Source organism: Periplaneta americana, chromosome 2, assembly GCF_040183065.1.
Source record: "Periplaneta americana isolate PAMFEO1 chromosome 2, P.americana_PAMFEO1_priV1, whole genome shotgun sequence".
Classification (NCBI taxonomy): Eukaryota; Metazoa; Arthropoda; class Insecta; order Blattodea; family Blattidae; genus Periplaneta; species Periplaneta americana.
In genome coordinates, this window is record NC_091118.1 from 148,900,152 (window position 1) to 148,913,508 (window position 13,357).

At 34.9% G+C, this 13,357-nt stretch overlaps 2 protein-coding genes across 2 annotated transcripts in view; one reads left to right on the plus strand and one right to left on the minus strand.

Moving 5' to 3' along the window:
- The window catches only part of LOC138694693 (uncharacterized), a 129,302-nt gene that overhangs the window by 72,333 nt on the left and 43,612 nt on the right, over positions 1-13,357 (plus strand). The gene's annotated exons all lie outside the window — the stretch shown is intronic.
- LOC138695201 (uncharacterized) overlaps positions 7,776-13,357 on the minus strand; it is a 31,071-nt gene continuing 25,489 nt past the window's right edge. The window contains exon 3 of the mRNA XM_069819660.1: positions 7,776-12,798. Coding sequence (XP_069675761.1) covers positions 12,125-12,798 — 674 coding nt within the window. The 3' untranslated portion in view covers positions 7,776-12,124. The remainder of the gene's footprint in view (positions 12,799-13,357) is intronic.

Below are 13,357 nucleotides of genomic sequence, written 5' to 3' on the forward strand. Positions count from 1 at the left end.
CTTGACGAAGCAGATGACAATTCACCAGACGAGTCTGAAGATGTGCGACCAACCAAGATTAACCTTTCCAGAAAGAAGAGATGTTCTATGCAGGCTAGTAGCGCTGACAATATGCTGTTGAGTACAACCAAGAACTTGAAACAGATTTTGTCTGAAAGTGTGTCATTATCGAAGGAAGAGAGAAATTGCGATATATTTGGAAACAAAGCTTTCTTATTGTCATTTCTTCCCCTCATGGATAGTTTACCTGCGAATTTAAATCTCGATGCTAGAATGAAAATCACTCAAGTGTTCCAGCAAGTAACTGCACCACTAACGAGTTATTCCTTTCCAAACACAGAAGCATACATATCAACTGACCAAAACGTTGTACAGTCACCCCTGAGTGTAAATACTTCTGTTACAGACGCTTCAGATGAACATTGAGTAGCCTATATAAATGCGTGATGTTTAAATTGAAATTCTTTGTAATTCCATATTATTTTTTAATTAAGTAAACTTTATTGTATAGAAATAAGTACATTATAGTTATGATAAACTGGAACAGAAAAAACAAAAGAATAAAATAATTTGCACTTGTTTGTAGGTATTGCCCACTGGTAATCCCAGAAGAGTTCCATGTTCTAGTAAAAATAAATTGTTTCATATATTGTAAGTGTTCATCTGTTACTTGCAACTCATTTTAACTTAGTTTTCAATTTCAGCCAAACATAATACGTTATAAGTTATAACTTAAAAGGTTATATTTATAACCATCATCAAAAACAAAAGAGGTTTTAGATCTATCCAGTCCTGTTCCCTGCAACTCAAATGCTCCTGTTATCTCCATCTCCTTTTGGTTCTTCCATGATCTCGTCGTCCGTTAGGTTTATAGTGTAAGTATAGAACAATTGAGTATTGGATCATCTTTCATCCTATAGACATGCTCAAGATGATTGCATTTATACTACTGTATATCTTCTACTACTTGTTCACTTCTGGGTCAGTAAGGTCCACAAAATCTGCTTCTGTGATGAACTGATGAAATAGTTCACAATACTACTAAATGGCACTGCGGACGAAAATATTGAAGATGGAAAAACTTTCGGCAGGCCCAAAAGAATGGAGTTGTGTCACATGGCAACAAATTACCTTATTTTCCTCATTGTTATAACGTTGCTATTGATTATTTGATTATTTACTATTGCAAGCAAAAATTACATACATTAACAAAGATTTTACAATATATGAATATTCTTCAGAATTCAAAATTGCTTACAAATCTCATATTCAAATGCATATTAAAAGTTGTTGTATAAATAAAATTGTAACTGATGAGTCATACCCGAAAAAGCAAGTTGCTATGAAAGTACAATTATTTTCAATTGGGCTCTAACTATTCAAATCATCTGTGAAATTATAGAAATGGTACAGATTTAATTTATCCGAAAAGGGAAGCCTATACTTTCCTCCGGAACAATTTTGCCACTTTTACTCCAACAGTCATTGTGGAAACAATGAATACTGGCGATGCTTCGACAGAAGAAACTGTAATGCAAGATGCATAACAACTGACTTTTATAATAATATAGTAAAAAAAAAAAAAGTACCATCGTCATCACAATTAACCATCACGAACTAGACCTAAATAATTTTTTTTGATCTGAACTAGTAGTCTCTTCCTTGAAATTGTACACTGAGCTTGAAAAGAAATGCTGAGTCGAAGTCGCTATCGATTTGAAATATCGTGTTACAAGGACTTCACTTAGGAAACAATAGAAATACACAGAAGGCATTGCATATAAACTCTATTAGTTACTGTGTTAACATTACATCATTCAGCTTGTTAGTTTATATCTTTAATAAACTATAGGCCTAAATTTTAGAAAATACCGTGCCTTATACATCAGAAGTGACACGTGGACGTATCGTATTTATAATACAATTTTATATTTAATTTATATTTGTAATAAAATTGATACATTTTTTTTTTGTTAATACAATATGAAACGTAACTGGCCGTATATATCGATTGTAACAATTGCAACATCCATGGGTAATAAAGAAGACTGCGGAATACCATATAAACCACAGTCTAGTATATACAGTCACGAAGCTCTATACGTAGTAAATATGCAGCCATAGATAGTTGCTAACCACTAGGATCGCTAATATTGCCTCATTACAGACAATGCGAAATAGTATCGGCACAGTCTATTATTCCTAGCACCCTCCAACTCAAGCTTCGTGACTGTATATACTAGACTGTGATATAAACTGCAGTTTCACTATTTTCGTGTAGTATTCTTATTAATGTTGTAAAATAAAAGCATATTAATAATTTGAAGTCAATTCATATTAAATAATAACGTGAACTTGTTACAAAAGTCATATTTACTTGTTTCTTTTTAATGAATCTCAGGGAAATAAGCTTTCCACCTCGCCATGTTTGCTAAAGTCCTCGAAAAACGATATAATTTCGTATCGGCATTTCTTTTGCAGCTCAGTGTACAGTACCAATAACTATTTAAATCCGCCGAACGTCGTGAAGGTCCGTGTGATAAAATTACACCTAATACAGCAGTGGTTCCCAACATTTTGAGTGTCACGGATTTCTTGTAGCTCATATTTCATTTTGGCGGACCCCTAAAATGTTTTCTATAATTTAGGCTGTTAATCATGTTCTCATTAAACATTTCCATAATGTAGTGAAGTAAACATCCTTAATAATTTGATGGCGATATTAAATTTTAGTTTTAGCTTTTGAATATTATCTGAAAATACCTAATTACAAAGTTATTTTACGTTATAATCATATCTTTGCTGTGAAAAATGAAACCGGGTTTTTTAAATCGCCATAGGTTATCATTGGGGTGTTTGATGTCTTTGCTGTGAAAAATGAAACCAGTTTTTTTTTAATTGCCATAAGGTTATCATTGGGGTGTTTGATGTCTTTGCTGTGAAAAATGAAACCAGTTTTTTAACTGTCATAAGGTTATCATTGGGGTGTTTGATGTCTTTGCTGTGAAAAATGAAACCAGTTTTTTTAATTGCCATAAGGTTATCATTGGGGTGTTTGATGTCTTTGCTGTGAAAAATGAAACCAGTTTTTTTAATTGCCATAAGGTTATCATTGGGGTGTTTGATGTCTTTGCTGTGAAAAATGAAACCAGTTTTTTAACTGCCATAAGGTTATCATTGGGGTGTTTGATGTCTTTGCTGTGAAAAATGAAACCAGTTTTTTTAATTGTCATAAGGTTATCATTGGGGTGTTTGATGTCTTTGCTGTGAAAAATGAAACCAGTTTTTTTAATTGCCATAAGGTTATCATTGGGGTGGTTGTTGTCTTTGCTGTGAAAAATGAAACCAGTTTTTCAGAACTGTCATATGATTGTTAGCAGGATGATTGATGGCTTTGCTGTGAAAAATTGAACCAGGTTTTAGACTTGCTATAAGGTTTTCAGTGGAATGGTTGATGCTGTTCTAAGTCTGGCTCAATTGTATATACTTGAAGTCGCAAGTCTACTTCAACATTAAGTTTACTTCTATATTTGTTCTACAAGAAGAACAGAGCAGAAAATATATTCTCACAAGTATACTGATGCAAATGGCAGTCAATGATATATTGCAATTCGGGAAACATTGGGATATATGGGAGGTGCACGCAACCAAGACTGCAACAGAGATGTTGTAGGAAACATGACTTTTAAGGTCGAACCAGTCGATAATTCTAACAATCCTCTCTTCTCTTTTTAGCGACAAAATATTTTTTTTATCGAAAAGGAAGCAAAAACTAGCAAAACTGTATTAAACTTTTTTGTTTAAAATATCTCAAAGAATAACTCCTTGAAATTAATGACATTACTTACGATTCATCTTGTATACAGGTAAAACAATTTGAGGTTTATTTCATGTATGTGTCTGTTCATGACGGAATAGGATAGCAGGGCAAGATCTGGAGGGAAGTGAAGGCGATGGCATCAAATCGTGTCCCATGGTGAACATTCACAACGGCCCTATATTATGCTCCCACGTGGAGTGACAGGATATGAACGACTGACGATGTCATTTATGTGTATATATGTATGTTGGAGGCTTGTAAATTTGCAAACAGGAAGATCTCTGTTAGGCAGTGGTTAAGCACAATTAATTTTGCACATGACTAAGTAAAATAGCACTTCTATTATTTCTTGCATTAATAATTTATTATATTTATATGGAGCACCCCATTTCGAACTTCGTGAGTCATTATCTGAAGACAAAAAAAGTTTGTATTTTAAAGCTACGTTTTGCTGTTGTGTATTCAGTAATCAGTGAAATTGTAATTGTATTCTTAATATTGTAGTTGTAATCCCCTGGTAGAGGGGAAGAGAAAGCCTGATAGCCTTATCTCTACCAGGTCAAATTATATATATATATATATATATATATATATATATATACATACATATACATACATCGTGTTCCGCTTGGAGGGATCGAGAAATAAGTGATAATTTCAAGTATAAATAATGGTTTATTAACATAACTTGATGCAAAAACTCTCAGAGTTTCGGAGAATGCTGAATGCAACTCGATATGTACGCCTTGAGTTGCCCTGCAGACATCTAAACGGCGGTATTCAAACTTCCGCCAATTGTTTTGTGGCATTTGTGGAGTCACTAACACAGCTGCATTTGTGATGCGATGTCTCAGTTCCTCCAAAGTGTTAGCTCTGCCTCTCTGGTACACAGCATTCTTCAGAGAGCCTCAGAAAAAAAGTCCAAGGGAGTCAAATCGGGTGACCTGATTGGCCAGGCAATTGGTCCTCGTCTTTCGATCCACCTATCCATGTACGACGAACACGGCGTTGTACTCGCGTAACAGATTTTTCTTCTGCTATCCATAGCACACACTGAACTTTCTGTTATGGTGTCCACATGTTGACCATGGCGTGATCTCCTACAAAATGGCGCCAGGCTTGTTTTAGCAACAAACAAAGGAAAGTTACGCATGCAGCTGTTTTCAGACTTTGTTACGTAAACTTAGACAGTTTCTCTATCTTGTCAGATGTAAATCTCAACGATATCTTTATCAGGTTTTAAGTGGTGAGCATTTATTTTTTCGATCCCTCTATATATACATATACATTCGTTGAAATGAAATCAGAAATGATAATTGAGGATAGAATTGCCATATTTTAGAATTGAGAAAGAGGGGGAGTTTAGAGCAAGTCGTATTTATATCTATTTAACATATTTCTCGTTGCCTCGAACTTTCTTCAAGAAATCTCTCTTACTTACAATGTCATCATAGTATTGTGGACATGTTACATGTTTCATGTACAAAACTGTTAACAATAAATTTACTGTTTCAACATTGAACTTATTACGCTTATCCACCCACTGAATATTTAACAATTAATTTTTTTTTTCCACAGCTGTATTAAGTACAGGCACGACAAAATAGTAGGTAATGCACTAGCTTTAACAATTTAACACCACCAACAAAACCATTGTTCATCTTTGATTTTGATACATTTTTCTGTAACATTATGTTCTACAAAATTTGCACTCAGCATCTTCATGTATGTTTTAAGAAACATATTCCATCAAGCAGTACAGTCAACAACAATGAAATTCATTTTTCTTAAAAATGGCACACTTTTTTTTCCACTGCTTGCAATTCTCGCTCTTTTTCCAGAGTTGGCTAACTGATGCATCCGAAAAGGTCAATTACTAGCAATAATTACTTAGTATTTTGTTCCGTGTATGCCAGCGCTGAAAATAAAATAAATAAAATAATTTTGTCTTAGTCAGAAAAATGGGTGTTTTTTTAGAAATATTTTAATGGGAACTGAAAGGAGGGCATGAAAAATGTGTAGTACCCGATAAAAACGAGTAATATGGTAACCTTAATTTAATTTCATTTTATTAGTTTGTGTAAATTTTACTAAAATGATGCGACACTTGTCTTCATATCTACAGTATATAGCTAAACTCTTAAGGGCCATATTCATGGACATTCTTAGCTCGGGCTTCCGGTGGATGATCAGCGAACTAACGTTTTTCGTATTCATAAACCAGTGTTAGCGATATGATATGAATCCTGTACAAGTAATCACTCTATAGCAGGGGATAGTTTAGCACGCTCGTAGCGCGGGCTAGCGAAATGTCTATGCATAGCACCCTTAATAGATCAGTGCCTGGTTTATTTTAATCTTTATAATATTGTAACATGGGCAATTGTCAACGTTTTCACGTAGATATGAGAACAGTAATAGAACGGTTTTCGACATCTACACGTTTTTTAACATTATTTTTTTTTCTGAATAAAGCAGAAGAATCACACGAGAAACAGTCGAAATAGCGTGCAGTGATCATTTATAATACATCAGCCTTCCATTAAAGTTCAATTGTTATCAGGTTCGAATTACTCTTTCTCAACCCAAAGGCATATAGCATCAGACAATAAAACACCTTAATCTACTTTTCCTTAAATGTTAAGATCATTTAGGTAGGCCTATAACTGTGTTAAAGTAATAGGAAGCTTGTGTATTTCCGAAGAGAAAGACATCTACCGCATTTACACGAAATTTGCACCCCCCCATTTTTTTTTTTTTTTTTTCAAAAATTCATAGGCGAAAAATTCAGGTGGAGGGAATTACATGATGGCTACATAATATCGGGAGTAAACTGGTTATAAGTAACATAAAATTCATGTGCTACTCAAATTAAATAACTAGGTACAAATTATATAAACAATTTCTATAATCATGGGCAGTTTTGCAGCTTTTCTTTGTACCGCTGTGAGTCAGTTATAATGTCGGTACAGGTCTTTTATTATACCTCTACACGTGAGTGACCGTTATATTTCAAGTGGCTTATCTTTGTTGTGGGTGTCAGAGCATTAAAAAATATTATCATCTTGCACAAGGATAGAGATATAATAAGATAATAAAGATAATAAAAGATCTGTGCCTGACCTTGACCAACCTCAGATCACGCGTAAAATATTTCTATCAGAATTAACTTATTAATTACGTAAAGAAATTAAACATACATGTTGCCTATTTTACACGTCTATATTTCCATTAGACAACTGAGTGGTTATGTCGCATCTCGATTTCCCCCACCTGTTTCTGTAAAGGCTAGTGGGTAGGGTGTTAGGCTCTTTCCTGAATGTTATGTTTTATTTAACGACGCTCGCAACTGCAGAGGTTATATCAGCGTCGCCGGATGTGCCGGAATTTTGTCCCGCAGGAGTTCTTTTACATGCCAGTAAATCTACTGACATGAGCCTGTCGCATTTAAGCACACTTAAATGCCATCGACCTGGCCCGGGATCGAACCCGCAACCTTGGGCATAGAAGGCCAGCTCTTTCCTTAAAATATTTGCTGTTCGGAATTGGAAATCTACGTAATATTATACAACTGTTTAAAATAATTTAAATACAAGGGCCCCGTAAAGTAAATAACTGTCAGTGGCTTTCCCCATTTCGCCGACCCTGCGACATAACCACTCAGTCGGGCAGTAGATCGACTTCCATGTCGTCAGAGAATTCACCTGCGTTTTTAGAGGTGTTAAAATATTGATTCGGTGTATATTTTAATAACCGGTCGTCCGGTTATTGAGGAAAATAACCGGTTATTAGGTTAAACCGGCAAGCAAAAATAGCCGGTTAACTGTATGAAAATAACCGGTTATTTTTGCCCATCCCTAATGTAGAGTGCACTATTGGCTAATATAGGCCTGAGTGTATAGATCTATCCCGGGTCCGATCCTCGGAAATAATCAAGTAGGTCTATATTATATTTCCCGTTCGTACATTGCATTTAGATATATTAGTCACATGAGCTGAAAACAGATAAATAGAGGAAACTATAAAAATAATATATTATACAACATTGAAAACTTCCTTTATTTCATAAGAAAATATTACATTCTTATGACGACTAGTTATATGAACAAAATATATATCTCTGTATTAAGAAATATATAATGTATATTTATCATTAGGTGCGGTTCAATCTGTCATCCAGTGTGGTATAATCGGATGGGGAGAAGCAACAAAATTGACACTCTCTCCGTTAATATACTGTAGCTTCAAAAACGGATAATTAAAATTTGATTAAACAAGTTAGTTGATATCCAGCAGATTTGATTTATTCCGATTTTAATGTTTTCGAAATTGAAAAAATATATAAATATACATTATTAAAATATTTTCATAAAATCGTCAGATGTAATATAAAGAATACCAACATGTTTATCCTACCAGAATAAATTTGACATGTCCTTTAACTGAACCTAAATATTACACATCCACTGGATTAATAATCATAACCAGATTTACAGGCCAAGGTTATACAACTCTATTTTGATAATAAATCTTGACCTAGGTTATTTTGAGTTTATAAATTTAAGAAAATAATTAAGCAAGTTACAGTATGTAGTAATGTCCCCCTTTCCTTGTTTCTTTTGTTAATTTCAATATAGTATTTATTCATTCCAACTTATATTCTGTTCTTGACTTGATTCTCTACTTTTAGCTTCGTAATTGTCTCTGTTTTGTAATAATTGTATTGGTTTTATAATTTTATTGAATCTTTATGTTCTTTAGTACAAAATAGTTATTTATGGGAACCGCCCTCGAACACGAGCTTGCTCAAACGAGTGTGCGCTTTTACTTCAATATGTATTTATTTTGTATTTTATGCAGCAATAAATACTAAATACTAAAAAAATGTAGACCTAATGGTACGAATGAAAAATTAAGGACAGTAGTATTGCCAGATTATATTTATGACATTTTCTTCACAAGATATTAAAATTTTCTTTTATCATTAAAGATTCCTCCATTTTCGTCGTGAACATACAAGCCCCCCCATCCTAAAAAAAAAATCCCTATTCACCTGGGAGATACATTATACACCTGGTACATGATGATCTTGGTAAGGGTCCTTCCGATACAGTCCTGATCATAATGACATCTCTATTCCGTTTTGATATTTGATTAGGATAAGAAATGGGTAATTTTATAGTGAGATGCTGTCGGTAGTGGGAAGAAATTCAGTGCCACTACAAAACTCATCCTGACTTTCAGCACCTAAAAGTTCTCTACAAATATAACTTTTTTACGGGCGGTCATTCTTAATCTGTTACTCATTATGTGACAATCTACTGTCCGTTACTCAGGAGAAAACAAGCGGAAAGAATGTGACCTTCTTGACTATCGCTGTTGATTATTATAAACATCGCTCAGATAAGCATCCCAGTAGCCAGGATATTACTCGTGCAGGAAACATGAGTAACAATGCGTATGGAAATTAAAGCTAAGTTGAACAGAAGGAGACCTAATGTTTCCGCTTACTGCAGTACAAATATTGCACGTGTTGTCGTACGTTATCTGTTCACATCCCTTCCTCCTCAGTCCGCTCTCGTCTTCTCCTAAGTCACCGACAGTACATTGCTCTCAATAATAGGCCTAACTTTCCATAAGTAAGACAATAAAGATTTAGGCTAGTTTTTCTCTTCAAGGTGTTCAAGGAAGGCAGTATGTAGGTCTTTTAAAAATAAATATTACCCCACTTAATATTATTGCTGCACGCAGTGTTACCTCTCTCATCTGTATTCCTTTAAAAATATTTTACACACAGGGAAGAGTAACAACATGGAGTGTGCATGACCTAGCCTACACGTGTCTGGCCTCCTCTTATTGATATGAACAATTAAACACCTATGTTGGTATAATAAACGTAGATTATTGATTGTATACGAGGGTCCTTCCTGGCACGGAGGATACCCCACTGTGTACGTGATGTACAGAGGGAAAGAGATAGGTATGTGTTAAATTAAATCCTGCAGGAATAAATTACTCGTTTCTGTGGCTACAATCGATACCTCCAACCATGTTGCTATTCATTGCCGCCCTCAAAATCTGTTCCTTTATTTCAGCCATTTCATGTTAGTGCTTGCAGTTTGTCAGTTTATTTATTATATTAATATGAACTGAACATGTGTTTACAATGTTGAACTAACAATTTAATTCTCAAATCTTTAATCTTGTGGAATTCGAAACGTAATTAAAAACGTCGATATCACTTCTGATCATATAGTCTACACAAGTAGAATATATACAGTATATGTGTATTGTATGGGCTACAGCTTAAACATACAAAGAGACAATTGAGACGCTCAGAATAATAACGGCAGATCCCAACAGACCTCGAGATAGGTGCACGACTGTATAATCCTGCCATTTGCCTTTCATACGTTGAAGTATCAAATTAATTGGGATATGCCGACGCTCTCCTATTCCAGATTGAAAATTAGTCCTTAGTAGGAAAGAAAGCTTTCTCAGTGAATAATGACATATCCCAATTGTGTGGGCTTTCGTTTGCGTCCACCACAAGTTCATGGCGTTGTAGTCAATATGATGGCTTCCACTAACTCTTTTACTAGAGAAAACAAACATTTTCATATTTTGCTCTTTGGATTTACTTGATAACAATGAAAGTTCTCGATTCAATCATACATAGATTTATCGTACCAGGACATATAAATAAAGAAAAATTCCATTGTTTTTAATTTCCATATACTCTGTTTAAGAAAAACAGACTAACTACTGACTACAAAGGATCAAGAATTTGCAGATAAACTTTAACCACCATATTTAACAAATCCTGAAAAAATGAATTCTCAATGTTAAAAATTTGCAAAGCTATTAAAACATACATAAAATGTTATTTTTCTCAAAACGCACAAAACGGTTGGGATCTACTGTTATTCTGAGCGCCTCAGTCCACAAGAAGATTTAAATTCTGCAAATTTCAATGAACATGGTTGATCAGGTGCATGTTATGCAGATCCCTTTACATTTACTATAAATCCTCTTTTTGAGTCCGAATTTTTCCCAATTTAACATCGGCGCAAACTGAAATTCAAGAAACCCAAGATTTATTCTCCAGGGCTGATAATGGAGTCATTTTCTACCTAGCTCTAAAACGATAAAAAAAATCTAGCACAATATTTTTATACAAGTTTACATATCTTGACCGACAATTAGTACGACTCTCACTAACTTTAAGCATGTTTAACAAAACAATGAAATTCAGGTCTCAAGAAAATGTGCAGTTGAAGGTATCGTTGCACTCAAAAGGTTAATGTTGGCAAATCTTTAATATTCAGATTTACACTGCTCACCATGTGTTTGTTATTTACTCGTGTGTTTCTTACTCTCCGAGTTAATTGTTAGAATATTATGAAGACAGAGTCTTTTGGATCAGTGGAGAGAAAGATTGGAGTTAGCAGTCACGCCTTATCTTCACCTTAGGAAACGTGTCGCGTATAGGATGATGTGTTATAAAAAATAAAGTGTTGCAAGGGATATCTGCGTATGTTTGCGGTACAACAAACATTAACTCTTTGACTTGCCGACGTTAACCATTTGAATGAGACGATAATAATTATTTGAAGCACTAAAATCGAACTCACAGTTTCTAACCAGGCAGTTGAATAAAATAGCTTAAATTTAATGTAACACAATAAGTTGTTACACAAGTGCAGATGTTCCTGGGAAGAGAGTATTGAATGTATTGAAGTAGATGAACATGAATTAAAAGAAAACATAAGATATGCTTGTTTGAGAAAATGTAATCACGTGGGCTAATCAGTTGTGCATGTACACGAAAGAGCGTATGTGGTGGATTTACCACCGATGAAGTACCGGCAAATAGATTCGGCGCCTGGACATATGCTAAATGGCATCCATTGTAGATTACGAGGAAGGCAGAAAATAGGAAAGACTGGAGAATGCTGGGTTTGCAGTGAAAGACCTGCCCTTGGGCAGAACACTATGAAAGAATGAATGTTGACGACTTGAGTATTTGCAACTTAATGGGTAATGTTATATTTTTATGACATCTTCCAACTCTGAAATTTCCCTCAACTTACCATCACTGAGTGTGTGTGTGATGTGAAGAAGGCGCTGTTCTGTGCAGCAACACATTTTCAGGTCGCGAGCCGCGATCATTGTTTTTTTCCCCTTTCACCCTCTTTCAGCTGTAGCTCTTCTGAGGAGGGAAATTTCCTTTTTTTCTGGCATCACTGGTGAAAGACCTGGAAAGCATAAGAACTGTCTGTCAGTGGAGGTAAAATGGAAATGCTAGGGAGGAATATTTTGAGTCTTAACACATTCCTCGTATGCATATTGTTGGACAAGCTCTTGAACGCAGTTTCTGAAAGACAGTAGTTTACAATTGGGAATTTTCCGGACGTGTGGGAGCAGACTTTTAAAAAAATGAAGGTTTTCATCATCCTCATCTACTTCTCTACGATTATTACTCAGTTTTTCTTCAAGATAAAAACGTTTTTGTCTTTCAATACTTGACACGGGCTCGTTGAATGGGTCTGTAATCCTGTGTTTTCTTTTTCTTCCTCGATTAGATGAGGATTCAGAACAAACTGACGATGGATGATATGTACTGTTTCCAACATTGTTCCGGCCAACATCATCTTCATCGGTTTCTTCGTTCTGCGGCGGAAAGGGAGTGGATGTTTCGTCTGGAGATTCTGAATAGTCGAGATAGGCGTCTGGATCTTCGGATTGGAGTTGTGGCTCGTCTGACGTACCAGTGGCTAGTTCAACTGAAACTGGCACTTTGGACAAATGTCCTGGCGATGGTCTTGGTTTCACAACGTCTTTCAAGAAGAGCAACGACTGAAAATATGGCCATTTCGACGCCGGTAAGTCGCCTGTATCTCCGGAACGTGTTACTTTTCCAAGTTCCACAGCAAACTGATCTCTAAGATACTTCCACTTCTTTCTCAGCTTATTTTCTGAAATGAAAAAAGAACGATATGAGATATCACTTCTAAATAAAAACTGTGTAAAGATAATGATGATGATAATGATAATAGTCATAAAACCAATAATAAGGAATTCTGTTGTTAACACCAAATATATTAAAATTACAACTCCTCATCATCATCATCTCTTAACGGATTGGGCCGTTGAATTGTTCCGTCCTCTTACGAAAAACGATCAATTTCTGTTGTAAGATTAATCGATCAAACATATTTAATCGAATAATCGAGTCAATTAAAATTAATCGGTTGTAGTTGATATTAATTGATGCAGGAAACAGTTACTAAACGTAGAGCGGCACTTAATTCGGAGCATGTGAATGCACTCACATGTTTAAAATCGTGGATGAAGCAGTATTAACTAGGTGAGTCTTAATACTTTTTGTTATTTATATTTGTCTCAAAAATTCCCGGAGAAATTGACACAATAAATTATAAGCCTCATAATAAATATGTTAGTAAGTAATTAAATAGTTGTTTTTTAATATAATGATACAATATATAGGCCTAGAGATATACAACATTTAATACT